The 24,836-nt window shown below is 51.9% G+C and overlaps 1 protein-coding gene across 3 annotated transcripts; it reads right to left on the reverse strand.

The window, feature by feature from the left end:
* Nucleotides 1–2,490: 2,490 nt before the first annotated feature.
* GPR157 (G protein-coupled receptor 157) lies at nucleotides 2,491–22,539 on the reverse strand. 3 transcript variants are annotated; one of them, XM_063105170.1, is made up of 4 exons: nucleotides 21,970–22,535; nucleotides 8,303–8,516; nucleotides 5,807–6,005; nucleotides 2,491–5,433 (listed from the first exon to the last, which is right to left on the reverse strand). In XM_063105170.1, exons 1-4 carry the CDS (start codon nucleotides 22,350–22,352, stop codon nucleotides 5,141–5,143), a joined length of 1,089 nt encoding a protein of 362 aa, XP_062961240.1. In that variant the 5' UTR covers nucleotides 22,353–22,535; the 3' UTR covers nucleotides 2,491–5,140. The 3 variants fall into 3 exon arrangements, with proteins under 3 accessions (XP_062961240.1, XP_062961241.1, XP_062961242.1); XM_063105171.1 differs by having other exon boundaries at nucleotides 5,811–6,005; nucleotides 21,970–22,534; XM_063105172.1 differs by lacking the exon at nucleotides 5,807–6,005 and having other exon boundaries at nucleotides 21,970–22,539.
* Nucleotides 22,540–24,836: the final 2,297 nt, after the last annotated feature.

Here is a 24,836-nt window from a genome sequence, read left to right on the forward strand (position 1 = left end):
AACATAAACCTTTATTTTTCCATATCTTTGCCCATCTCTGGCAGGAAGTAGCTTCAGAAGAATGAGACCTTTGCCTCTTTTTCCCTTCTCCTTATACTTAAAAGGAGGGAATGATGGATTTTGGCACCATTGTGCACACAATAAACACAAAATAGCCACCGGCCTCGTCTTCCACTACAGCACCAACCCCTCCCCCACTCCCTTTACGAGAAGCCTCCTGACTTAAATGGAAACTCTTTTGCTTCTGCAAGGGCACAATTCCCCACCCTGGTTGCATAGTTTCCACATTAGCATAATGCCCCTCCTTGATTATATCAGCCAGCCCTTGGCACCCTATGTAAGCTCTACCACCCCCACACCTGGTGCTGCCTTCCATTTTGAGGGCAGCCCCGGGCTACCCACCACTTTGAGCACAGCCTGGTAGATTCTTTTCCTTTAATAAAGCTTGAATGGTACCTGGTGTGTCAGCTCCCTTTCTTTCAGTTTCTGAGGCTGGGAAGTCTGAAGTCCATCTGGTGGTGACAACAGTGACCACATTGCAAGATGGTGGAAGCAGAGAGAGCAGAGACTCTTCTCTCCTTGTAAAGCCCTCAGAACCATGCCCCTGACCACCATTTTTAATCCATTCACTACTGCACGGTCCTGCAACCCAATCACCTCTTCAAGGCTCCACCTTTCAATCACCATGATAGGATTTCCCACCCTCTTAACAGCACAGTGGGGGCTAAGATTCCAATACATAAAACTTGGGGGACATAATTCAAGCTTCAGGGAGTTTTGGGGGGACATAAGTCAATCCACTACAGTAGGCAAGAAAGGGAATGGAGGGCTCAGGTCTACACACGTCAGCCACCAAGAAAAAAAGAAAGGGAATGGGGTGGGACAGCAGGGAAGAGCAGGCTGTGCTTGCCAGGGTTGGGGCATGGAGAGAACTGCAGAGATGGGTCAGGCACCGGCTCAGGGAGACCTGGGACACCATGCCCGGGGGCCTGGACTGTGTCCTACACAGGGAGCCCCTGGGGTTCTTCAGGCCGGGGTTGCCTGGCCAGACTCGTGATTTTCAGGGAGCTTTGGGTGGTGTGAAAGGACCTCCCTGAGCTGAACAAGGAGACCGGAGGCTGCATTTACAGTGAGGTTGGGGGGCAGGTCAGGGAAGATGTAATGAAGGTCACTGAGGGGTGACAGAAAGGGAGAGGGGCTTTTTCCATTTCTTGCCATATAAGCACATAGCATCAAGTTTACAGACACAGAGACAAACACAAGAGAGAATAAAGAACTCCAAAGTGGTCGCCTCAAAGAGGCAGGACAGGGCACTGCTATGTGAGTATCCCTTAAGTCTGTGCATGTCACACCTTAATAACAAAATTAGTACAAAGATGATGCCACTTCTAGGGGATAATTAATGTACTATAGTTTTAACTTCACAAAATCCAGAAAGTGGAACAAAGCAAGCTCGGGAGTGATAGTTTGGATATGTTATCCACCCCAAAGCTCATGTTGAAATCTGATCCCTAACTTGGCAATGTTGGGAGGGGTTTGGGTCATGGGGGGCGGATCACTGATGAATAGATTAATACTGGGGGCTGGGGGGGTAGTGAGTTCTCGCTCTATTAGTTCCCGTGAGAGCTGGTTGTTTATAGGATCCTGGCACCTCCTCTTTCTCTCTTGCTTCCTTTCACCATGTGATCTGCTTGTACCCGCCGGCTACCTGCCACTTTCTGCCATGAGTAGAAGCAGCCTGAGGCCTGCATCAGATGCAGCTGTCCCAGAATCGTAAGCCAAATAAACCTCTCTTCTTTATAAATCACCCAGTCTCAGGTATTCTATTATAGCAACAGAAACAGACTAATACAGGGAGTGTATGACAACAAAGTTTAAAAAACTCTGGGAGCAGTTAAGAAAAAAAAAAGAAAAAAAAAAAAAAAAAGACTGGTAGGAGAAAAAAAGAAAAAGAAAAAGGAAGCGAAAGAAAAATATATATACATGACCCAAAGGCAGGACGGCTGGGTCGCACAGTCCTGCAAGTCACTAACCCAGGCAGCGACTCCAATGGCTGCTCCCTTCAGAGAAGTGACCTTGGCGTCCCAGTATCCCCGACCATCAGGATCCTGCAGGTGCAGATCACTGTGTGCAGTGATAAAACCATGCAGGACAAGGAAAAAGTATAAATAAATCCATGCAGGACAGGGTTGACAGCTCAGCCCTGGAACGGCTCCCTCATAGGAGTTCAGTTGTGGGTGCTAAAACTGGATCTATTTATCTTCATTGTGGATGGGACCCAGGAATCTGTATTCGAATGCCCCCCGTTCCCCACCCTCCAGGATCTTCATCAGGTGAACCCGCCCACCTCCTTGACTCCATTTGCCAACAGAGGAGGGTGGAGACGTCTTCTCCAGGCCTCAGCCACATGGAACGCTCTGGAGCTGCAGCCGCAGCACAGGCCGCTCTGAGCCACCTGCCCACCCTCTCCCCATATCAGTGGGCAATCAGTTTATGAAACACGCAGAAGAAAAATAATTTATTTAATTTATAATAGGGAGGCTTGGGCTTCCACCCAGATGGCCAGGGTTTTCATCACAATTTTGCACGTGTAAAAACTCACACTGTTACGCCACGAGGAGTTTGTAAAAATCGTTTTTCTTGTTGTGAACATATGAAGAATTCTGTTTGTACCCTCACCTGGGCTAAATCATAATCTTTATTAAAAAACAAAATAGAACCAACAGACCAAAACAAACAAAAACACAAAAACCCTCAGAAGCACAGGGAGGCAGAAAGTGGCTGGTAAACTCCATTCGAAGGCTAAGCTCAGAGAGTGCGTGAGAAAGGGACGGGGTGAGAACACTGTTGTGCCTGTAGCAGCTGGGGAGACAGAGGTCACACTTGGGTTACCCAGCGACGCACACAGGTAAATGTTCAAGGCACTAAGAGAACAGAAAGCCTTGGGGCTGGGCAGGTGTAACGGGCACAGCCTGGTCAGAACAGAACAGCCCCTCCTGGACTTTCAGATGCGACCGCCTTCCTGTTCCCCTCTAGTTCTCAGCTCCCCCACCCAGCAGGCTGACTCAGTCACTGGATCTAAGAGGCAAGGCCAGTGGATCTGGTCGGCAGGCCAGTGGCCCAGGTGAAGGCACTAGGGCAAGCCCCTGCCCTGCCCATAGGGGCTCCACCGTTGAAAGGAACCATTCATCTGCAGTGCCGGGGCAGGCAGCAGAGGAAGCTGAAATGGAAATACCCAGGGGGTGACTTTTTGGAGGTTTTCACAAAAGCAGCTGACACAGCTGGCAGCACCAGGTGAGGAGCAGCTGAGCAAGCCCAGCACCCGGAGCACATCGGCCTTTCCCAGCCACGGCCAGTCTGGGCCACACACCGGCTTGGCTCTGGAGCCCCCTGCCGAGCAGGGCTTATTCTAACATCGTTCCTCTGGGCCCCGTACTCCGACTCGACTGTGAATCATTTTCTTTTGCAGGGAGCAAATTCCTGAATTTCTGCTCCATTCTAGAAGCCAAAGTGAAGGTCTTTTACCAGCTACGTGCCCAGAGATTTGCTGTAATGTCTTTAGGGGAACCCAGGAGCCCCTTACATAGGCCATTTCTGTAAGGGGACTGCCTTCCTGTCAAGTAGCTTTATGTGGGCAGCCCAGAGCTTTCTCTGAATCCTAAAGGGATGTTCAACTCTTGCTGATTTTCACAAAGAAATCTGTTTTCAAAGGAAACCCAAAATGAGCGTTTTGTACTCAATCCTCTAAAACAGGAATCAATAGCGCAGCATCAGTCTGGTTTTAATCCAGAACCATCTCACTAGGCTTAGAAAACCATTTCAGTTTTGTAGAGTTCTGATGGAATCCAGGGGAAGTCACCCGCTGGGTAAAGTTGGATTCCCGTCGCCAAGCCTCCCGCGGTAACATTTACACTCTGCCTTCTTAGCTGATGGCTTCTGCCACTTAATAGAAAAATTGTTTTCTGAAAATAAGGAAGTGTTGGTGGAAGAGCCATAATAAATAGAGATATAGATGCTTATTTTAAATACTTTTTGTTTAAAATGTAAGTACTTACCCCATGATCCATGTCCCCACTTCCCCCACCCGACTACCAAAATGTCTGGATCTTATCGGCACCAAGCTTTAACCACCTGAGCCAACCAGCCAGCCCACGGCTGGATTTATTTATTTATTTTTTTAAAGATGACCGGTAAGAGGATCTTAACCCTTGGCTTGGTGTTGTCAGCACCACGCTCAGCCAGTGAGCCACGGGCCAGACCTCCACGGTTGGATCTTAAAACCTTTACCTTCAGGAGGAATCGGTATTTGGACCATTCACTAACTCTCTGGTCACCTTTCCTACAAGAAACCAAACTAGGGAGTGAATATGCCAGATCTCCTCCCAACTCACCCTAAGAACAGGAAGATTATAAGAAAAGGCCTGGAGAGACAGCAAGGCGTCCCCAGGGACTCCTTGGGACCCTCCTCTCGTCCTGGCTCCAGCCTGTGCACTGGAAGGAGGCAGCCCGTCTGATAAGGGATTGACTGGGGGAGGCAGGAGTCTGGATTCTGGCCTGTGCTTGAAACTCACACACAATCTACAGCAAGGACTGGCAGCCCACAGAGAGAGAATCCAGGAGGCCCCAAGGAGACGGGCATCCCTGAACGGTGTCGGGCTGTGTTCATTCGTGGTAGTCACCACACAAGCTCAGGGGAACCTTCAACCTGGTTAAAGGTAACCGGCTCCTTTGTTGACCAGCAAAGCTATCCAAGAAAATCTGGCTTCTCCAGGGAATCTCAGTGCTCTGAGAAACCAGGGATCTGCTCCATGGTGCCTGGGTGGGGGACACATCTCTGGGATCCTCTGACATTTTATTTAGTCATATGAAAGAGGGGAGCACAGGTGCAGGCCCCTCAATCTGTAAACAGTAAACCGGACTAGAGGCACCCTGGGGGTGATCATGCACCAGTGGTTTCCCTGAATGTCATCACTGCTCTCATGCAGATGAAGCCCCCAAGTGTGCCAGGACGTGGGTATGAGCGGAACGTGCTGCCTGAGGGTCTAGGAGGTAGAAGCTGAGTCGGCGGCTGTTCCCCCACTGGGGTCAAGAGCTTTGACAGCAGGGACTCTGGTGCAGCAGACATCCCCTCCCACTCCCCTCAGGGGGACTCATAGAACCACCTGTCCCAAGAAGGCTGCACCTGGCAGAGAGCTAGGAAGGGCAAAAGCTCAGGTGCTGGGAAGTTGCTCTGGGGTTCACTGGGATTCTCCTGTCCTGAGATTCTCCCATCTTGGAGGGTGCAGGAGCCTCGGGAGGGCCGGCTGGGCTCTGGGCGGGAGGCTGGGAGGAGCAGCAGCAGCAGCAGAGGCTGAAGAGCCGAGCCCGCACGGCGCGGGTGCAGAGCACGAACATGATGCAGTTGGCACCTCCCTGAAACGTGTTCCCGATGCCCTGCAGGGAGGAAAGAGGAGGCGTGAGGACCGGGGCTGGAGTTGGTCCTAAAAACACAAACGTGAGTTGGCTGGGGACCGTGGCCCACCCCCAGGCTGGTCTGGGATGACCTTCGGCAGAGCTCTGGGTAGGCCTGAACTGGCAGGCCTGGCACAGACCTGTCTGCAGGTCTCCTGGGTTGGGAAGGACTCAGGATCAGTCAACTGTGCTGGGGTTACTCCTAAGGCCACTGGATTGCCCCCAGCCACACTAATCCGGTCACCCTCTCTCTTCAAGGCTGAGCTCCCTGCAGCCCCGCCCGGGCTGACAAATTGGAATGCACCTGCTCTGCTAGGGGAAGGGATCTGTCCACGTGGGGCAGGGGGAGGCAGACCTACGTGCAGAACAACCAGCACCGGCGTCTGCACTGCTGGGGAGCCACACAGGGTCAGGATGAACCGCACGGTGCTCCAGATCCGGAGACAGATGAAGATGAGCGGAATGAGGACCAGCTTCTTGTCGGCCACAGAGGAGCGGCGCTGCAACTGGTGCACCTCGGAGAGGATGGGCCGGTACTCTGAGAGCGCCGCGTGCTGTGCAGGGGACAGCGAAAGTGGCATGGACACACAGCCACCCTCCCACCATCTGCCCATGGCTGCCTGTGTCTTCCCAGGGACTTAAAACTAGCTGGGGAAAGTAAGGGGGACACTCCATGCTTCTCCCCCCATGTGCTGAAGGGCCCCGATTCTTCTCCCAAAGCGCCGCACAGATCACTGCCTACTCCACATCTCCATGTGAATGTCTCAAAGACGTCCTGAAGGCCTCGTGTCCAAGACGGAACGCCTGATCTTGACCCCCAGGCCCAAACACAGGTCCCCGCCTCAGCTCATGGAAACTCCATCCTTCCAGTTGCCCAGGCCAAAAAGTTGGGAGTTGTCCTTGACTCTTCCCTTTCCCCACAGCCCACATCCGTCACCCAGAACCAGCAGGAACTCCCAGGGGGTGAGGTGCAGAGCGGGGCACCACCTCAGGCTGCTGGTCGGAGCCTGTTCAGAGCAAAGCTTGCTCCCAGCGTACTTGTTTTTAGCTCCTTCCTAGCTAGAGGCAGGGAACAACTGGTACCTGCTCACCTCCCTTCCCACTCCTATTCCTTCTTTCTGGAAACAACTGCCAAGTTGTAGGAGGGCTCCTTGTCACATGCAGGAGCCAGCCTTGCAGGCACGGCCCCCAGACTTCCTGCCCTGCTACAGGAAGGGCGAGAGGAAGAAATTCACACACAAAGGGGCATCTCCAGAGGGCAGTCCTGGGCAGAGCCTGGTGGAGCTCCTGGGAGCCTTCATCAGGGAGTGGAAACCTTCCCGGGGCAGTAAAGAAGAGGAAAGAAGGGCACTCTAGGCCCAGGCAGGAGACCAACTAAATGACAGTAAAAGGACAAAAAAGGGTGTCAGATCAACGGTTAAGTCCTGCGGCCATCTCCAGCAAGGACACCAGCTGACCGAGAAGAGAGCTGCTGGACAGGGTGAGAATCAGTTAAATTTCCAGATAAAAAGGAAAAAGAGAACCAGAAATCTTGACACACAAGACACAGATGGGAGTATGGGGTGGGGATTAGGTGTCCCAACAGTCACAGACAGCTGTAAGGAGCACCCTAACTCAGAAATGCCGCTCAGCCAACCATATGCCCTAACAGACAGGGACGTACCCTCTTACACTCCAGCCTTGAAAACTCAGACAGCAAAAAGAAACACACGGAATCCCATCAGCAACCCTGCAGCAGGGGAGTCCATCTTCAGAGCATTTCCTCTGAACCTATCTTAGTGCTCCAGCCACTCGCCACATTTTATCTATTACCACAATTACTTACACTTCCGTCTCTCTCTCAAAGGGGGCAGGATCTGCATCTGAGTCCTCAGTATAACCTCCCACCATGACACAGCACACTTTGCACTAGCTGATGCTCAATAAAAATGCACTGAATGGGCGGCTGAGTGGCTCAGTACATGGGTCTGTCTGAGCCCTCTTTGCAGCAGTTTGCTTGTGGCTAAGAGGAAGCCCCTATTTTACATTTGCAGAGCTGCTAATCAAAACAAGGAACAATTTGGCCAAGCCGTCAGAGGACCCGCCCATCCTATCAATTTATGAATTTCTTTTTTTTTTTTGTCTTTTTCGTGACCGGCACTCAGCCAGTGAGCGCACCGGCCATTCCTATATAGGATCCGAACCCACGGCGGGAGGATTGCTGCGCTCCCAGCGCCTCACTCTCCCGAGTGAGCTACGGGCTCGGCCCAATTTATGAATTTCTGACAAGCCTACCACTCATGACACAACTTTAATTGCCAAGGACAATTAGGTGAGCTATATGCATGACTGACTGTGAAACTCCACGATCCTCCCTTCCCAGGGGCATCCCGGTCCAGCTCTTATTTGGACACATCGCACCTTTTATCTAAATTCCTCAAGTTAAAGCAACCACCCCGATCTGGCCACCGGGGGGCAGTAGAGGGCCGTGGCCGGGAACAGGGGCTCCAGCCCATTCTTGGCTCTCACCGCAGCTGGGTCCTCAGGAGCCCTGGCATTGGGGCAACCCTCCTCCTCTGTAAGCCTCTGTTCCCTCATCTACGAAAGGAGGAATCCCAGGACCCGGCTCCCCACAGGGCGGCAGAGTTAGCCAATGAGCCGACCCCATGATCCCCATAATACAGTGCATGGTGTGGTGCCTGATGAACAGTAAGCGCTCGGTCTTTCTGGCCTGTCACTAGCTCTGTCCCCAGAGACTCAGCCTAAGGTGGATGACCCTGACACCAGGACATGGGGCCAGGCCCTGCAACTGGGCACAGCGGCCACACAGAGGGCTCTGAGCTCCGAGGGCTGGCGTGGTGGGTGAACCTACCGCTCTGCTGATGTGCTTCCTGACCAGGAGGTACAGCAGGGGCAGCGTGACATAAGCCAGCATCTCCCACAGCTTCCCTGTCAGCAGCATCCACAGGACGCGATCCTCAGCCTCCAGGTCGATCCAGCACCAGCCCACGGATACGTCTGAGGCATCATAGCCAATCTTCTTTAGAGTGACAGCCGCCATGGTGATGGCCAGCGGAACCCCCCAGCTGAGGGACAACAAGAAAAAGGGGCACCGAGGTCAGGCCATGGTTCCCAGCAACGTCTGCAGGGGCAAAAATGACCAGGGATGCTCTATAGAGAAGGGAGACAGTGCTCCCCCAAGCCTGGCTCAGACAGTGTCCCTGGAAAATAAAAGGGGCAGGTGTCGCCCTGGGAGCCTGGTTCTAATTTGAATTCCTGGGTTCATCAGAGACTGGTGCTAGAATGGTGTGGTCTGGGGACAGGCAGCTCCCGGCACTGCCCAGGCGCCTTCCTGCACCCAGAGGGGCTTGGCTCCAGGGTGCAAACAGCAGCCCATGTGTCTGTGCTCACGTACACGTGCAGTTAACAGTCAGCACCCCCTCCCCATCAGCGCTCAGGTCCAGGGGTGCACACATGGGTGGCTTGGGATTGCCTGGGCAGAGAAGTCCAGGGTCCTGTGTACCCCCAGCAGGATCTAGAAGGAGGAATGTGGGCTTTGGGCAGGTGCATTCCCTCAGTCCAGAAGACTCCTTGCTCTACAGGAAGGAGGTGTAGCTTGGCAAGGGTCAAAGGGGGCACCCTCTAAGGGCAGTGCCAGGCTCAGTTTTCTAGAGCTCACCCCCCATAGCAACACAGCTGGGATCAGGCCTGAGTCCCAAGGCCCCTTCCCCATGGTCCCCATACCAGTTTCCTTACAAAGCAACTTAAATTGGTCAGGGGGACACCAAAAAGCTATGTGTGGCTCCTGAGAGAGGTAGCACAGCAGGGCCTTAAGAGATGGGACTTCGACACAACAGGCAGGGCCCAAGGCCTGGCTCTGCCCTCCTTGGCCAAGTTACTTGGCGGCCTCAACATGCTGGTGTTCTTCTCTGCCAGGTGGGCAGCAGGACAGTGCCTGCAGCAGGGTGTCATCGCAGGGCCACTGTAAGACTAAACAAATGAGCACATGTACAGGGCATAGCATCAGGCAAGCGTGCAGTGGTCGCTGCTGTCACAACTGCTGTCAGTGAGTTATGTCCTGCTGTCCCAGGATGCAGGTCTGTGGTGCAGATGCCAGCGCTGCCTGAGGCCCATGTGGTTTCTGTCCCCAGGAACAGGACACAAGTGCCCATGTGCTAGGTCAACTGCCTAGAGAACAAAGTAAACAGGAATGATACTGTCAGCGTCACCAGGAAAATGCTTAGTTCAGAAATTGGTTATATTTTGAGAGCTCTGTGTCAGGAACGTTGGCTTTCCGGAAGGACACTGTAGACCAATGACAAGATCAAAGTTCCTGGTGAATCTGTGGCCACAACTAGGCGAGAAGTGTTGAGCTTTGACAAGGTTCTCCCAGATGCCGTGGAGCCAGCAGAAGAGACAGGTTGGGATGAGGACGGAGAGTCAGCTCCCTGGGACTGGGAAGAACTCTATGCAGGACACTTTCAGAACAGAGGTGTCCTGGTCAACTGTCCCCTCTCCAGCCCTCACTGGCCTCTACAGGGGCAGACAGGCACGCCGAGGGTCCCTTCTGAAGTCACAAAGGCACAGAAGGGGCAAAAAGACCACAAATGTTAAAGGATTATTAGAGGGGTACCAAGCTATATCAGGAGTTTGTCCATTTTAAATGCTCGTTCTAGCAAAGCTATTTATCTGGTGAGTTAATGTATATCACTGTCAAACTATTTTGTCATAAGAAAGAGTTGTCCTTTTAAAACTCATAATGTCCCAGGATTTCAGGACAACCTAAGTCACAGCTACAAGCTCCATTAGGGCCGAGTAGGCTCACTGCCCTAATCTCCAGCATCTAGGACAGTGTCTGGCACAAGCAGGGGCAGACGAAGGGTCTGCTGAGTGAATGAATGAATGAATGAATGAATGAAGTTGGAGCCAAATGACTGAGACAACATTCCCCGAGCCACTCCTTAAATACTCACCTCAAGGACATTATTGAAAAGGAGGTAAAAGGCCTTTAAAGTGCTGAAACCCAATCCTAAAGTTATAAGGTGCTGTTTCTCATCATCACTTTACGGTTTTCAGGATTCCTCTAAGGAATCCTGGGAAGGGGAAAAGCACAGTCACCCTGAAGGAGGCTGACCCTGAGCCGAGTCTCACGGCAGCAGAGGATTCCCATGCTGGCGGGGCAGGGCGTGGCAGGTCGGAGGTCGGCTGTGGGCTCGGCTCTGGCCGGCGGGCAGTACTCCCTCACGTTTCCTGTGCATCCTGATGGACCTTATAGGAAACCTGGGGACTGCCCGTGACAGACCCGCACTCTGTAACTACAGGTGTGTAGGACAAAGCCGCAAAGTGATATATTACCTCTGCATCACTGGGGGTTAAGAGGATGGACTTATCTTTAGGGAGTGGTTGTTTGAACTTGAGCGCAGATAGCAGCAGCTTTGCTGGGGCTGGAAGCCACTTGGAAGATATTTAAGTGGGAGGTGGTGAGAGGTGGTATCCGGGAGCTGGTGGGAACAGAGTGGGAGGAAAGGTCCAATGACCCCACAAAGCAGGCTGGCCAGACTCGTCAACTCATGGGTGTGAACAGGGCTGTGCTGGCAATATTTCCCAACAGGCTCTCCAGAAAAATGCAGATGTATGCACGTGCGTGTGAATGTACATGTACATGCACGTGTAAATTTATTGTAAGTTTCACTGGTATAAAGGATGTGTAGCGCACGATGACAGATGATAATAAAGTACATGACACCCCTTGTGGTCGACTCTGTGCAGCCGATCGACTCTCACAGACGCTGCTGTGGATTTTGGCCGAACCCCGGTAGCCACAGCCAACTGTAGGTGTGACTGGCAGTGGGGAGCAGTTCGGTGACATGAAGTTGGTGACGTTTCCATCTTCCTTGCCAGGTAAGATGAAAGAGAAATGAGGAAAAACAGAGAACGAGACAGAAGTCGGAACTTCACGGGAGGGTGACATGAGCACCTTCGTTGCTGAATTGGGTACATTCCCCACCCTGGAGGACCTTCCTTGTTTTTTCTGCGCCATGACGCCGCCTCTCCTCATCCCCTCCCATCCTGCCTGCCCCACTGTGGCTGCCACCTCTGCCAAAGCTCAGCGACAGGAACACTTTTAAGTTTAATTTGTACTATTAACATTTTTTCCATCACTTTCTTAAGTCTAGACCAGGAGCCCAGCAAACTGTGCCCGTGGGCCAAATCCAGCCTAAGGTCTGTTTTTTTTTTTAAATAAAGTTTTACTGCAACACAGCCACACCCATTCACTTACATATTGCCTATGGCCGATTTCCAGCACAGCTGAGCAGTCACAGCTGACACCACATGTCCCACAAAACTGAAAATACTTTCTGTCTGGTCCTTCACAGGAAAAGTTTGCTGACCTCTGCTCTAAATAATCCACAAAGCAATAAATCAAGCCCTGATTTAAAGTGTTTGCCAAATTCCATGGTGTAATACTCGCACCATGGCCAATTTCAAGCCACCAACAGAGGTAGCTGGGCACAGATGTGCGATGGCACACCACTCTACAGTATTCCCACCCACAGGTACAACAGACACAAACAACCTCGAGCGCACACAGATAGTAAGATAATTAGGATGAGCTTTGACACTTTACCACTTTTGTTTTTATGGTAATTTAATGTTTGATAATATATCTAACAATTGACTCACAAAATTCCCTAAAATGTAGCAATCGGATCTCTTGAGCTGGCTCCAGGACCCCACTGGACAGAGGGTGAGAAGGTTAAGGAACTGAAGGTGGCCTGGTCAAGATGGCGGAATAGATGGTCCCCAGCATCACTCTCTCCCACAAATCAACGGATTTACAACTATAAAAATGTGACAATAGCCAAGCTGGGGCCTCTGGAGCTCAGGTGAAGAAGAGGAGACACCTGTGGAACTCATGAAGGCGGGAGAAACTACGATGAGAGAAAGAAAAAGCTGCTCTCAGCATTTCGGGATGTGGCTGCTTTAATGCTGGAGCACGTGGAGCAGGAGCCGGCAGAAGCTGCAGCTGTGCCCTTCAGATGGAGTTACTTGGAGGCGGCAGGGGAGAAGAGGGCCTTAGCGGCCCCCAGGACAGCAAAACCACTAATAGGGTTCCCGTGGACCCACGCAGGAGCGAGGAGCCAGAACAGCTGAAAAAGGGGAGCCGTTCAGAGGCCGGTGGGTCATCACAAGGGACCGGGCAGGGCCCATCCCATGGGAAGTGTTTGCAGCACAGGCGGTGGGGGAGAAAGGCCCACCGGGGGAACACTGGGACACAGCAAGGACAGCTGACCTGCCCCCCAATCAGCACAGGACCACTCAGAGGAGACTGGTCAGGAATGCAGAATTGCACGGGGTGCAGTTTGATGAAAAAACTCAGGCCCAGATCAGAGATTCTACAGAACACAGACCCACCGGGTCTCTGGAGAGCCGGAAGTACCTATAAGGTCAACCATTGAACCCTGAGCTGCACAAAAAGCCTTCCCTAGGGAAACAGCAGCAAAGCAGCAATTTAAACAACCACACAGCTCAAGTACTGGTTCCCACAGGAAGTTCGCCCGTGTTAGAAGTAGGCAAAGGACAAAAAGTTGGTTCCGGCCCAGGAACACCAGCAATGCCTTGGGGTCTACCATGGGACATGAGGCATGAGGCCTGGGGGAGGACCCTCGCCCACAACCACTCACACAACCAGCACCTTGGGACCCTGCCCAGGAACCCGAGGATTGGAGCCAGGACCAGACCCCACTCCCACATCCAGGCACACTGCCAAAGCCTCGGGGCCTACCTGGGGACATGGAGCTAGCAGCCGGGGACCAGACCTCCTTCCCAGACCCAGGCACACCATGACAGCACCTCAGGGCCCCACCTAGGGGCCCGAGGCATGGAGAAGGGGACCAGACTCCCCTCCTGCAACCAGGCACACTGTGCCAGTGCCTCGGGGCCCACAGGGGACCTGGGGCTTGGAGAAGGGGACTGGACCCCCCTCCCACAACCAGGCACATCTTGCCAGCACCTCGGGGCTCACCTGAGGACCTGGGGCATGGAGGAGAATAGACTCCCCTCCCGCAACCAGGCATACCTCACCAGCACCTCAGGGCCTGCCTGGGGACCCCAGGCTTGGAGAACGGGACTGGACCCCTCCTCCCACAACCAGGCAACTGCACCAGCGCCTCAGGGACTTCCCAGGGTCCCAGGGCATGGAGAAGGAGACCATACCCCCCTCCTGCAACCAAGCACACCTTGCCAGTGCCTCGGGGCCTGCCCAGGGTCCTGGGGTATGGAGAAGGGGACTGGACCCCCCTCCCATAACCAGGCACACTGCACCAGAGCCTTGGGGCCCACCCAGGGTCCCAGGGTATGGGGCCGGGAACTGGAACCCCCTTCCCACAGCGAGGCTCACTGCGCCAGTGCCTCAGGGTTTGTCTGGGAACCCAGGGTATGGAGAAGGGGACCAGACCCCCCTCCCACAACCAGGCATACTGCACCAGCACCTTGGGGCCCACCCAGGGTCCTGGGGCATGGATCTGCGGACCAGACCCCCTTCCCACAACCAGGCACATCTCACCAGCACCTCATGGCCTGCCTGGAGTCTTGGGGCATGGAGAAAGGGACCAGACCCCCTTCCCATAACCAGGCACACTGCACCAGAGCCTTGAGGCCTGCCCAGGGTCCCAGGGTATGGAGCCAGGAACCAGACCCCCGTTCCCACAACCAGGTTCACCACGCCAGTGCCTCGGGGCTTGCCCAGGGACCTGAGGCATGGAGAAGGGGACCAGACACCCCTCCCGCAACCAGGCAACTGTGCCAGCACCTCGGGGCCCACCCAGGGTCCCAGGGCATGGAGAAGGCGACCAGATCCTCCCCCGCAACCAGGCACACCTCACCAGTGCCTCGTGGCCCACCCAGGGACCTGGGGTATGGAGAAGGGGACCGGATCTCCCTCCCGCACCAGGCTCACCGCAACCAGTGCCTCAGGGCCCACCCGGGGACTCGGGGTATGGAGCTGGGGATCAAACACTCCACAACCAGGCACACCGCCAGCACCAAGGAGCATGCCAAAATCATCTCCTCCGTGTGGGTGGCCCACCACAGCCACCATGATATCCATGGCTGCCACGAAGGTGACTAGATGCCACTACCACCATGCAAATGGTCCGCCAGCCACTGGAGTGCATTCACACAAGAAGATTTCACCAGCAGAGATAAAGAAAGAAGAGGACATCTCTCCCCACGGGGCCCATTTCAGAGTGATGGAAGAGGCATCTGCTCTGTGATTGTACTGGGGGACCTGATCACGCCTCTCAGCATTGGACAGATCATTTGGGCAGCAAATCAACAGAGTTACCATTATTCTTTCAGAAGGAGAGAAGAAATCTAGGGTGATTAGAGAGGGGACGGGGAGAGGAAGGGGGATGGGTGGGATTGGACAGGGGTATAAAGAATAAGTACGATTTGTAATGATATATATGCTAGTAATATTGATTTGATCAACATATGTCAATGTTGAAACCCAAAAATATGTAGAATCAATTTTGATTCAATAAAATTTTTTATAAAAAGGAACTGAAGGTTCCCCAGGTTCTCAACTTACAGGGTGAGAGGAAAGTCAGTGTTTTCGGTGATCTCAGAAGAATAAACTGAGGCGTTCTCTGACCAGGTGGCCACTCTGAGCTGCAGATCGTCTAAATTCCAGCGTTCTTGAAATGTATAGTTCTAATTCTGATATGTAGCACCTAACAGTTCTTTCTCCTCCAAAAAGAAGACACCACCCAAAAAATAAAGTCAGAACAAGTAAGATACAGCTTTGGAACAGCACATGGGGAGGAGAGCAAGGCGTTTAGTTGATTACAACCTAGAAATCCAAGCGGTTGCCCTGACGCCCAGAGGTGGGTGGTTCACATCAGCCAGCAGATGATCTTGCCTGGCTCCATGTGGACACATGTGCCCCACATTCTAAGCCTGAGATTGGCAAGTTGAGCCAGGTCACTTGGGGGGCATGTGAACAGACACTGGGCCTTGAGCTATTCTCAAATGCTTAAAAAATCTTAGAGAGGACCTGTTGGTGAAGGGGTTAGAGGCCTGGAGGGAAGGGCAGGGAGTCCTGCTCAATGCTAACACCAGGGGCTGAACCAGCAGCCTCCACAGAGGAAGGCTGCGTGACCATGTTCAGGGATGCTGTGAGGAGCGGGGGTGACGTGGGTCACAGCAGGCACTGATGAGGCCCCTCCTTTCCAAACCTGTGGCTCTGTGGCTGAGAGGAAGCCAGGGCTGCATGCAGGAAGCCTAGGACACCTCCCCCTGAGCAGAACCAGCCACTGGGGAGGGGACACTGATAGCTTCTGCCAGAGGCGCCGGGCCCCAGCTCTGACTTGTGCTGGCCTGGGAAGCAAGGCCAGACTCCAAGTTGGCTTCCTCCCCCCATCAGAGGCTGTTACGGGCTGAACTGTGTCCCCTTCAAATTCACCTGTTGAATTCTAACCCCTAGATCCTCAGAATGTGACTGTATTTTTAGACAGAATCTTCCAAGAGGTAATTAAGTTAAAGTTATTAGGGTGGGCCCTAATTCAATCTGATTGCTGTCCTTATAAGAAGAGGAGATTAGAACACAGACAAGTACAGACGGATGACCACAGGAGGACACAGGGAGGAGAGGGCCATCTGCAAGCCCAGGGAGAGGCCTCAGGACAAACCTTGGACTTCCAGCCTCCAGAAGGGTGAGAGAATCAATGTGTGTTGTTTAAGCCACCCAGTCCGTGGTCCTGTGTTACAGCAGCTCGAGCAGCCTAACGCAGAGGCTTTCTACACACTTTGGAGGAGACAGATGCATGCTCCGGACAGGGGGTACTATCCTGGCTCCCAGGGGTTCCAATCCCAGAGGTAAAAGGATGATCAGAAACTCCCCACCCCCGCCATGCCCAGACTGGCAGAGCTGGACAGGGACCCTGGGTAAGCTCAAGGGAGGGGAAAGCAGACAAAAAGCCCTCACATCTGTCCTGAGCTCAGCCCTTCCTAGAATTTGGCATCCTACTGGTATTTAAATCTCCTCCAGAGAACTGGAGCTAGGAGTACCACTCAGGGTTAGCTAAGTGGTGAGCAAACCGTCCCCCATAGCTGACCTCCGTGGCATTTGTCAGATGGCCTGTCCCAGAGCAGTGGAGCTCTGGGTTTCGCAACACCTTCCACCAGAGCTGGGTCCCTCGGGGTTCCCAAATGGGGATCTTCTGTTCCGTGGTCCCTGAAACCTCCCCCACCAGAGTCAGGTGAAGGAGACACACAGCTCCACATCACACACAGATGGGAGAGTTATACTAAAAAGCTGCCCACTGATTGCCAAAGGCTCTTTGAACACCATGCCACCTCCAACTGCACAAACGGATTAGGCTTTAAGTTAGGGGCAGGGGGCTTGGGACTCAGTGTGCTCAGTCACTTGCCCGCACTGTTCCCTCCCCCCAGACCTTACCCTTCCTACACAACTTTGGGGTTGGCAGCTGCTAGGAAGAAACCAAAGCGGCCTTCTCCTTCTGTGGACCACACAGCAGCGCCTAGTTTAGGTACCAAGTGGCCTATGGAAAGCCTTGAATGTTAACTCAACAAATGCTTTCAGAACAAAACTCTTGGGCAACAATGTGACAATTCAGAAAACTCTTGGGAGCAGGACAGAGCAGGGCTCAGCTGCAGGGAGTGAGGCCTGGTGAGCCGCTGCCTGGAGGTTTCTTCCCGGGGAACAATGGACACATATTGTCCTGCTCAGGGGGCAGAGGGCTGCGACGTGGGAGAAGTTCAAGGAATCAGCCACCAGGCCAGGCCACCATGAGGTCACTCTGCAGCTTTGGCTGCAGAAGCAGGGAGGGATATCCAAAGAAACTTTCAAATGCCAATGTCTGCAGCTCTCAGCTCTGAGACGCTTCCCTGCCCACCTGGGTCCCGGCTGCCTTAGCCAGGGGTAAGGATGGGTTCTTGGCCAAGGATCAAGGGGCAGCCTCTGCTCTCCCGACTGCCTGCCCTGGGCTTCCGCCGCACACATGAACTCAGTGCTGTGACCTTGCTGCACAGCAGTGACCTCTGAAAACTTTTTTGGGGGGAGCAAACAATAACCAGTTCAACTGTTATTCGGAGCACTGACCACTATGGGGTGCGGTTCACAAGGCCGCTACGTCCATCCTCATTCAGGTACCACCTGCTTGGGGGGCCCTTCAGAGACAACCTGGCCCTGCCCGTGGCCTCGTCACCTCAGCCCCACCATGAGCTGGTATCAAATTAGAGAACTCGGGGACCTTCCCTCTCAGGGCTCATGATTCCTCTTTTTGCTGCACAGGGACTTCCCATGGCCCCCGGAGCAGGGTGTTTATGGTGAACTTGGAGTGCCATAGACTCTGTTTTCCTCCACAACCTCAAGCAAACTCCAAAGGGTGGGTGAGCACATGGGTGAGGGGCACAGAGCCTGTCCCCACCGGAGTCATCCCCATACCCACTCCCATCTCAAGGTGGGCCAACTCAGCCAGGACCCTTCCTTTGACCCAGCGAGGTGAGCCACTCCCAGTCCTTAGCCTCCCCCCATGTTTACGGGACAACAGGGGTTCCAGCGGCAGGGGGCAGTTTAACTCACCCCCAGAGATGCATAGCCATATGAACGTAAAATACGAAACATGGGGCATCTGTCCCATGCTGTCTCAATAGCTAAGATACAGTAGAAAGCGATTTCTTAAATACAAGGCTTTCCCTTGAACACTGAATGTTCTCACCCAACATTGGAAAAGCAGCCACCACCAAAAGATTCACTGCAAAATACTGTCAGAGCCCATGGATGCTAAACCCTTGGCTGAAAGCTTGAGGAGTAACAGGATACTTACAAATGTCTCTCAACAAGATATTCATTAATTACAAAAGGAAAAACAGTAATTTTGCAGTGAAGGAACCTGGCAGATATCGCCTGAGCCAAGTGATCAGTTACCACCACCAGTAAAGGAACAAATCTGTCACCAGCCAACTGGTAGGAAGCAACACGAAGAACATGCTGCTGGGATGGTCCAGCCAAAAGTGCAGAACTTGAAACCACTCATGAGGAAGCATTGGACAAACCCAAACTCAGGGTCATTCTACAAAATAACGGGCCTGTCTTCTCAAAAAATGTCCAAGAAAGATGGGAGAACTGCTCCAGCTGAAGGAGAACAGAGACATGAAAACGAAGTTGACCTATGAGCCAGGGCTTTCCTTTGCTATCAGGGACATAGTCAGACGACAGACAAAATCTCAGCACAGTCCACCAATCAGGCAACAATGTTGTTCCGGGTTCACTTCCTGCTTTTGGAAAGTATTGCTTTTGGTAAGGGGTTCTGTAAGAGACTGTGCTTCTCTCCTGGAAATGCACACTGAAGTAGTTAGGGGTTAGAGGGCATCATGCCTGTCACTCACTCTTAAATGGTTTCAGAAAAAATAATGGAAGTGGATAAAGCTAACACGATAAAATGTTAATCTCTGGGAAATCTGGAAAGCTAAAAATAAATTATTATCAAAATCATATCTCAATTTTAAAAAATGGTCAAGGTCAAGGGACAAGACAGAATCATAAAAGGGCACTGACCTTGGAGTGTCAGGTCTAGGTTCTAACCCTGAGTCTCCCACTTATTAGCTATGTGGCCTTGAGCCATCTGGTGTGCTGAGTGGAGGGGGATCCCCGCCCATCTGCTGGGTTAGTGGTGATCAGTGAGCTATGAATGGGGCAGCACTTTGCAAAACGCCAGGAGCCAGACGCAGCTCATGACAAAATACAGTTTCCCAGAGGATGAAGTCTAATCTAAGCTTTCCTCCTTCAATGAGGAGGAAAAATGTCTCTCTGAAGCGGAACCGGTGTTAGGACGGGCCAAGCAGGCACTTTCCTGGGAACCTGTGCAGGTGCAGGATTCTCTCTAAACTCCTGTTTTTACATGGCTGTAACCTGTTTTATTTATTAAATTAAAAAATATATTTTCTTGGCAGCTGGTAGGTACTGAGATTGAACCCTCGACCTTGGTGTAAATCAGTTTTTGAAATATCTTTTTTCACTTAATCTTGTATCATGCCACCTAAAAAACATGACTTACAGAGTTCATACCCAGTATTTAACAGCTGCATAACACTTCGGAAGGGAAGGTAACCTATAACTTACTGTTCCCCTGTTGTTGGACATTGAGGTTGCTTCCAAATGCTCCCCATAACAGTGCCTCCCAAACTCCTTTGCACACGCAGCTTTGTACATATTTTGGATTATCTCCTTAGACTAGGTCCCAGTAAATAGGATTACTGGATCAAGGGGTATAAACCAAATACCTTCTACAAGGATTATTTCAATTTACACTGCCAATAATAATGTAAGAAAACACCAGTTTCACAACATGTACCACGTTACTACTCTAGCCTACTATTTTTTTCTTCTAATTTAATGTTGTTATAATTTGTATTGTTTTGAGTATTAATGGGGCTAAACTTTTTTTACCAACTGCTTTTACTGTTTTGTCTGAATGTGTCCTTTGTCCATTTTTTCAGGATATTTGTGGGTTTTTTTAAAAAAATCAACTCCTAAAACCTCTTTATAGGATAGAGATATATACTTTTTGTGTTGTCACATTTTAAAACACTTTCCAAGACCAGAAGGTTTGAAGAAGAGGACTGATTTACAGCAGTCTGAAAGGGTTAAAAACTGGATGATTGCATAGTCTATGCCTGAAGACAAGATTTCCCACAGATCCTTCAGCAACAATAGACTAATACTCCAAAGAAATACATCAGAGAGTCCTTAGCCAAGTCATTAAGTATATAGTCTGGGAGGATCTAGGTCAATAAATGAACCTGTTAGACAGGTTTTACCAACTCCCTTAGACTAGTAAAGTCTGTGCTAACTTCCAAAGGAGAATTCCAGGGAATAAATTGCCAAAACTCCCTTTCTAGTTTCGATACAGGTAATTTTTTTCCTTTTTTCTTTTAAGAAGTGGGTGGATCATATTTAACAGAGAAGAGGAAAAATTCATCCCTTTTTCGTGGCCAGAAGGGGACACAGACTTCCCTAGAAGGAGGCCTTTCCTAAGCATCATAGAAAACCCTCCTGGAGAGTCCCTGATGAGAGGGAACAGGAAGATCTCCCAACTCAAGGAGCTGTTAGGAAATCCATCTTTTCTACAGGAGCTGCGCCAGGTTCTGTCTATTATTTAAAACACATATTGTATTCCATATTTTTTAAAAGAAGGGGGAAAAGAGAAGAGGTTCAGGCAAAGGAAGGTCCAGTCTTGGTCTCTCCAAGTACCCAAGAACTCCTGCATATATGCTGCCTATCAGCCACTAAGGACCACCAGGTCTCTGACACAGCATCAGGCGGGATGCTGGGAGGGGAGGAACGGTGGCCCCTCTCTCTGTGGGTCCCTGCAGCACCTGAGCCACTGCTTGAATGACGGGCTGCGAAGATTTTGACTTGAACAGCTGAGAAGCAGGTCACTTAGTTTCTCACGGACCAGCTGGCTTCTGTCCAGCAGTTACGAGAGATGCAGGTCAAGTGACTCTTACTGCCTTGTAGCCTCACCATGTGACACCCAAGTGACCTGTCTCTACCAAAGTGCTGACTGTCCTCTCAGTCCTTGGAAAACACTCAAGTTTTTAATAGAAAGGACCTATAATTAGGTCAGTATTTGGTGTTCTGATCTGGGGAGGGAGAAGAGGAAACCAGGCCTAGGATTCCTGCCTGCGGTTCAGCACAGGACACAATGAGATGTTCAGATCCTGAAATTACACAGGCGAGGGCCGACCTTCCTCCATGGGCGACGCTTACTTGACAAGATGCTTCAATGGCAAGGCCGGGCCGGGCCTTGGTTTTCCCTACTCTCAGAGACTCCAGGCAGCTGGCAGCCCTCCTCCAGACCAGCCTTCTGCCACTGCCCTCAGTCTTAAAGTTGCTGAACTCTAGAAAGTCACGATCACCTAGAACAGAAATACAAGAGCCTGGGGCCTGACTTCTAGAAATGACCAAAGACAAAAAATAAAAAGGACGGTTCTTAGTGAATTTTACAGCGAGGCACTGTGCTTTGGCAGAAGGCTGGATGCATCAGCCACCTGGGAGTGGCTGAATTCACCACACCGACCGTGTCACGGGGTGGTGGTGGTGGTCGCAAGGGGCTGGAAGTTGTCTGGCTCTCCGGCCTGGGGCAGCCACCTCACTCATCTCCCAGCCTAGGGACCAGGCGCTTCTGCCACGGGTAGCAGAGACGGCAGGAACACAGTGAAGGAGTTGACAAAGGGCGCACAGTGTCCTCCCCGGCTCCTTCCAAGTGACCAGGGCCGGCACTGAGGGCGAGCCCACCTCGCCGTGGGGCTCGAGCTGGAGCAGGCACAAAGGGCGCCCTCTGCGGAGATGCTCAGGCCGGGCCCGCCTCTCGGGCAAGCCCGGCATCTACCCGCTGGCCCAGGGCCGTCCGCGGGCACGAGCAGGTACCGCCCGCGGGGCGCCCGACTTAGGGCCCGACCAAGGCGCGGCCGCGGAGGGGGCGCGAGGGACAGCGGCGCTGCGCCACCCACCTGACGACGTGGAAGGCCCAGAGCAGGCGGTCGGCCCTGGGCCCGCGCGCGACGCGGACGATGCTGAGGTACAGGTAGAGGGCGATGGCCACGGTCCAGAAGAAGGAGCTGGTGTTGGCGAAGCTGGAGAGCGCGCCCTGCAGCACGCAGTCCCACGAGGGGCCCGCGAAGTCCTGCAGCACCCCGTAGAAGTAAGAGGCGGCCGAGAGCAGGTCGGCCAGCGACAGGAAGAGCAGCAGGCGCCGCGCCCGGCTGCGCAGGTCGGGCCACAGGGCGTGCGTGGCCACCAGCAGGCCGGAGCCCAGCGCGGACAGCACGCACGACAGCAGCACCACGGCGCGCTCCGACGGCACCAACTCGGTGGGCGGCGCGGGCGGCGGCATGGCCGGCCCGGGAGCCAGGAGACCCGGGCGCGGGGACGCCGCGGGGACGGAGACTGGGCTGCTGCCGCCGCGCCGCCGTCTGGGCACCGAAACGCCGGTGGCTGGCGTCCCGGCGCCCGCCCCGACCGCGTCCCGGCCCGTCCTCCGCCTCCTCCCGGCCCCTCGGGGCCAGCGACGCGGCGCTCAGGCGCCCCCGACGCCACGCCTCCAGCCCCGCCCCGCCCCCGGGCCCCACGCCCACCCGCCCCGCCCCGCCCCTTAGCTCCGCCCCGTCCGGGCCCCACGCCCACCCCGCCCCGCCCCTTAGCTCCGCCCCGCCCCGGGCCCACGCCCACCCGCCCCGGCCTGGCTCCACCCCCCGCACTCCCCCCCCCCCACCCTACCTGGGTGACCCCCCCAGGTCCCGGTGCCTCCGTGCGGGCCCCGCTTAGGGCTGCCCCTGCTCTTCCCACATGGCTAGGACGCCCGTCCTGCGTGGGTAAGGACTGGCGCTTTCAGGGCTAACATTACTTTCCTTCCTTCCAGCCGGCTTCTGGGAGGTGGGGGTGGAGGCGTTCTCTCCACCCTGACAAAAACAGCGCTAGAATATGAGCCTCTCTCCGTAAGCCGTGATACCCCAGGTGTTCACAGGTCGGTCAGTGGTGACTTGGGGAAGCAGGAGTTTGCAAGTTTTCTGACAGTGAGAGTACTTTGTTTAATAGCTTATTAGGTGTGACTTTTTAACAATGAAACATTACTTCCCAATTTACAGAGTTTTTTTTTTTTCTATTTTTTTATATATACTTTGAGAGATGATTCACATACCATAAAATTGGCCCTTTTAACTGCACGATTCTGTGGCTTTTAGTACTGTATATTCACAAATTTGTGCAACCATTACCACAATCTAATTCTACGATATTTGCATCACCCCAAAAAGAAAGCCTTATCCCTTAAGCTGTTACCTCCCAATTTTCCCTCCCCACCAGCGCTGGTAACCACTCATCTACCTTCTGTGTCTCTGGGTTTGCCTATTCCGGACATTTCATATAAATGGAATCATGCATTATCCATATGTGGCCTTTAGTGTTTGGCTTCTTTCACTTGCATAATGTTTTCAAGGTTCATCCAGGCTGTAGCATGCATCGGTGCTCCATTTCTTTTTAAGGCTGAATTGGATGGATACACTAGCTTTACTTATCCATTCCTCAGCTGTTGGACATTTAGGTTATTAATTTGAATACAAGTTTTTGTGTGGACATATGTTTTCAGTTCTCTTGGTTATATACACAGGAATGGAATTGCTGGGTCATAAGGTAACTTTATACTTAACCTGGTGTTTTCCAAAGTGGCTGTTCCATTTTACATTACCACCGTGTGAGGGCTCCAACTTCTTTACATTCTCTGGACACTTTTTGTTATCTATCTTTGTGATTATAGTCATCTTAGTGGGTGTGAAGTTGTACCTCATTTTGGTTTTGATTTGCATTTCCCTACTGAATAATGATATTGAGCATCTTTTCATGTGCTTTTTGGACATTTGCATATCCCCTTTGGAGAAATGTCTATTCAGTTCTCTTATTTTTAAATTGCTTTGTCTTTTTGTTGTTGAGTTGTAAGAGTTCTTTACTTATTCTGGATACTAGACTCTTATCAGGTATATGATTTGCAAATATTTTTCTCCTATTCTGTAGTTTGTCTTTTCACTTCTTTAAAAGTGCACTTCAAAGAATTAAAGTTTTTTTGAGGAAGTCCAATTTATCAACTTTTTACTTTAGTTTGTTGTGCTTTTGGGGTCACATCTAAGAACCCATTGCCTAATCCAGGCTCATGAAGACTTGCATGTACGTTTTCTTTCTTACCAGATTTACCACACCATTTTGGTACTGTAGCTTTGAAATAGAAAAGTGTGAGTCCCCCAACACTATTTTTCTTTTTTAATATTGTCTTGGCTATTTGAGGCCCCTTGCAATTCCGTATCAATTTGAGGATCAAATTTCCATTTCTTCAAAAAAGCAGCTGGGAATTTGATAGGGATTGCCTTGAATCTGTAGATAAATTGGGGGAATAATGTTATCTTAATAATATTAAATCTCCTTCTCCATGAGCCTGGAATGTCTTTTTTTAACTTCTTTAAATGATGTTTTATAGTTTTTGGTGTACTTGAGGTTTGATTTTGCATCTGATTCATAGATGGCAAAGATTATCTTTGTGTATCTAACTTTTCAAAACATCGTTTTATGAAATATGCATACTGAAAAGTGCCTAAAATACAGGTGTACAGTTTAATAAATAATTATAAAGCAACTATCTATCCAGAGTAAGAAATATAACATTACCAGAAGTTTCCCCTAACCTCCTTCTTTCCCCCTTGGTCATTTTCTTGCTTTTTTAAAAAAACCATCCATGTGTGCATCCCTAAACGAAATAGTGTAGTTTGCCTGTCATTGAGCTTTATATAAGTGGAATCATACTCTGTGTTCCTTTTTGCATCTTCCGGTTTTT

The sequence above is a fragment of the Cynocephalus volans genome, chromosome 8 (genome assembly GCF_027409185.1).
Source record: "Cynocephalus volans isolate mCynVol1 chromosome 8, mCynVol1.pri, whole genome shotgun sequence".
Classification (NCBI taxonomy): Eukaryota; Metazoa; Chordata; class Mammalia; order Dermoptera; family Cynocephalidae; genus Cynocephalus; species Cynocephalus volans.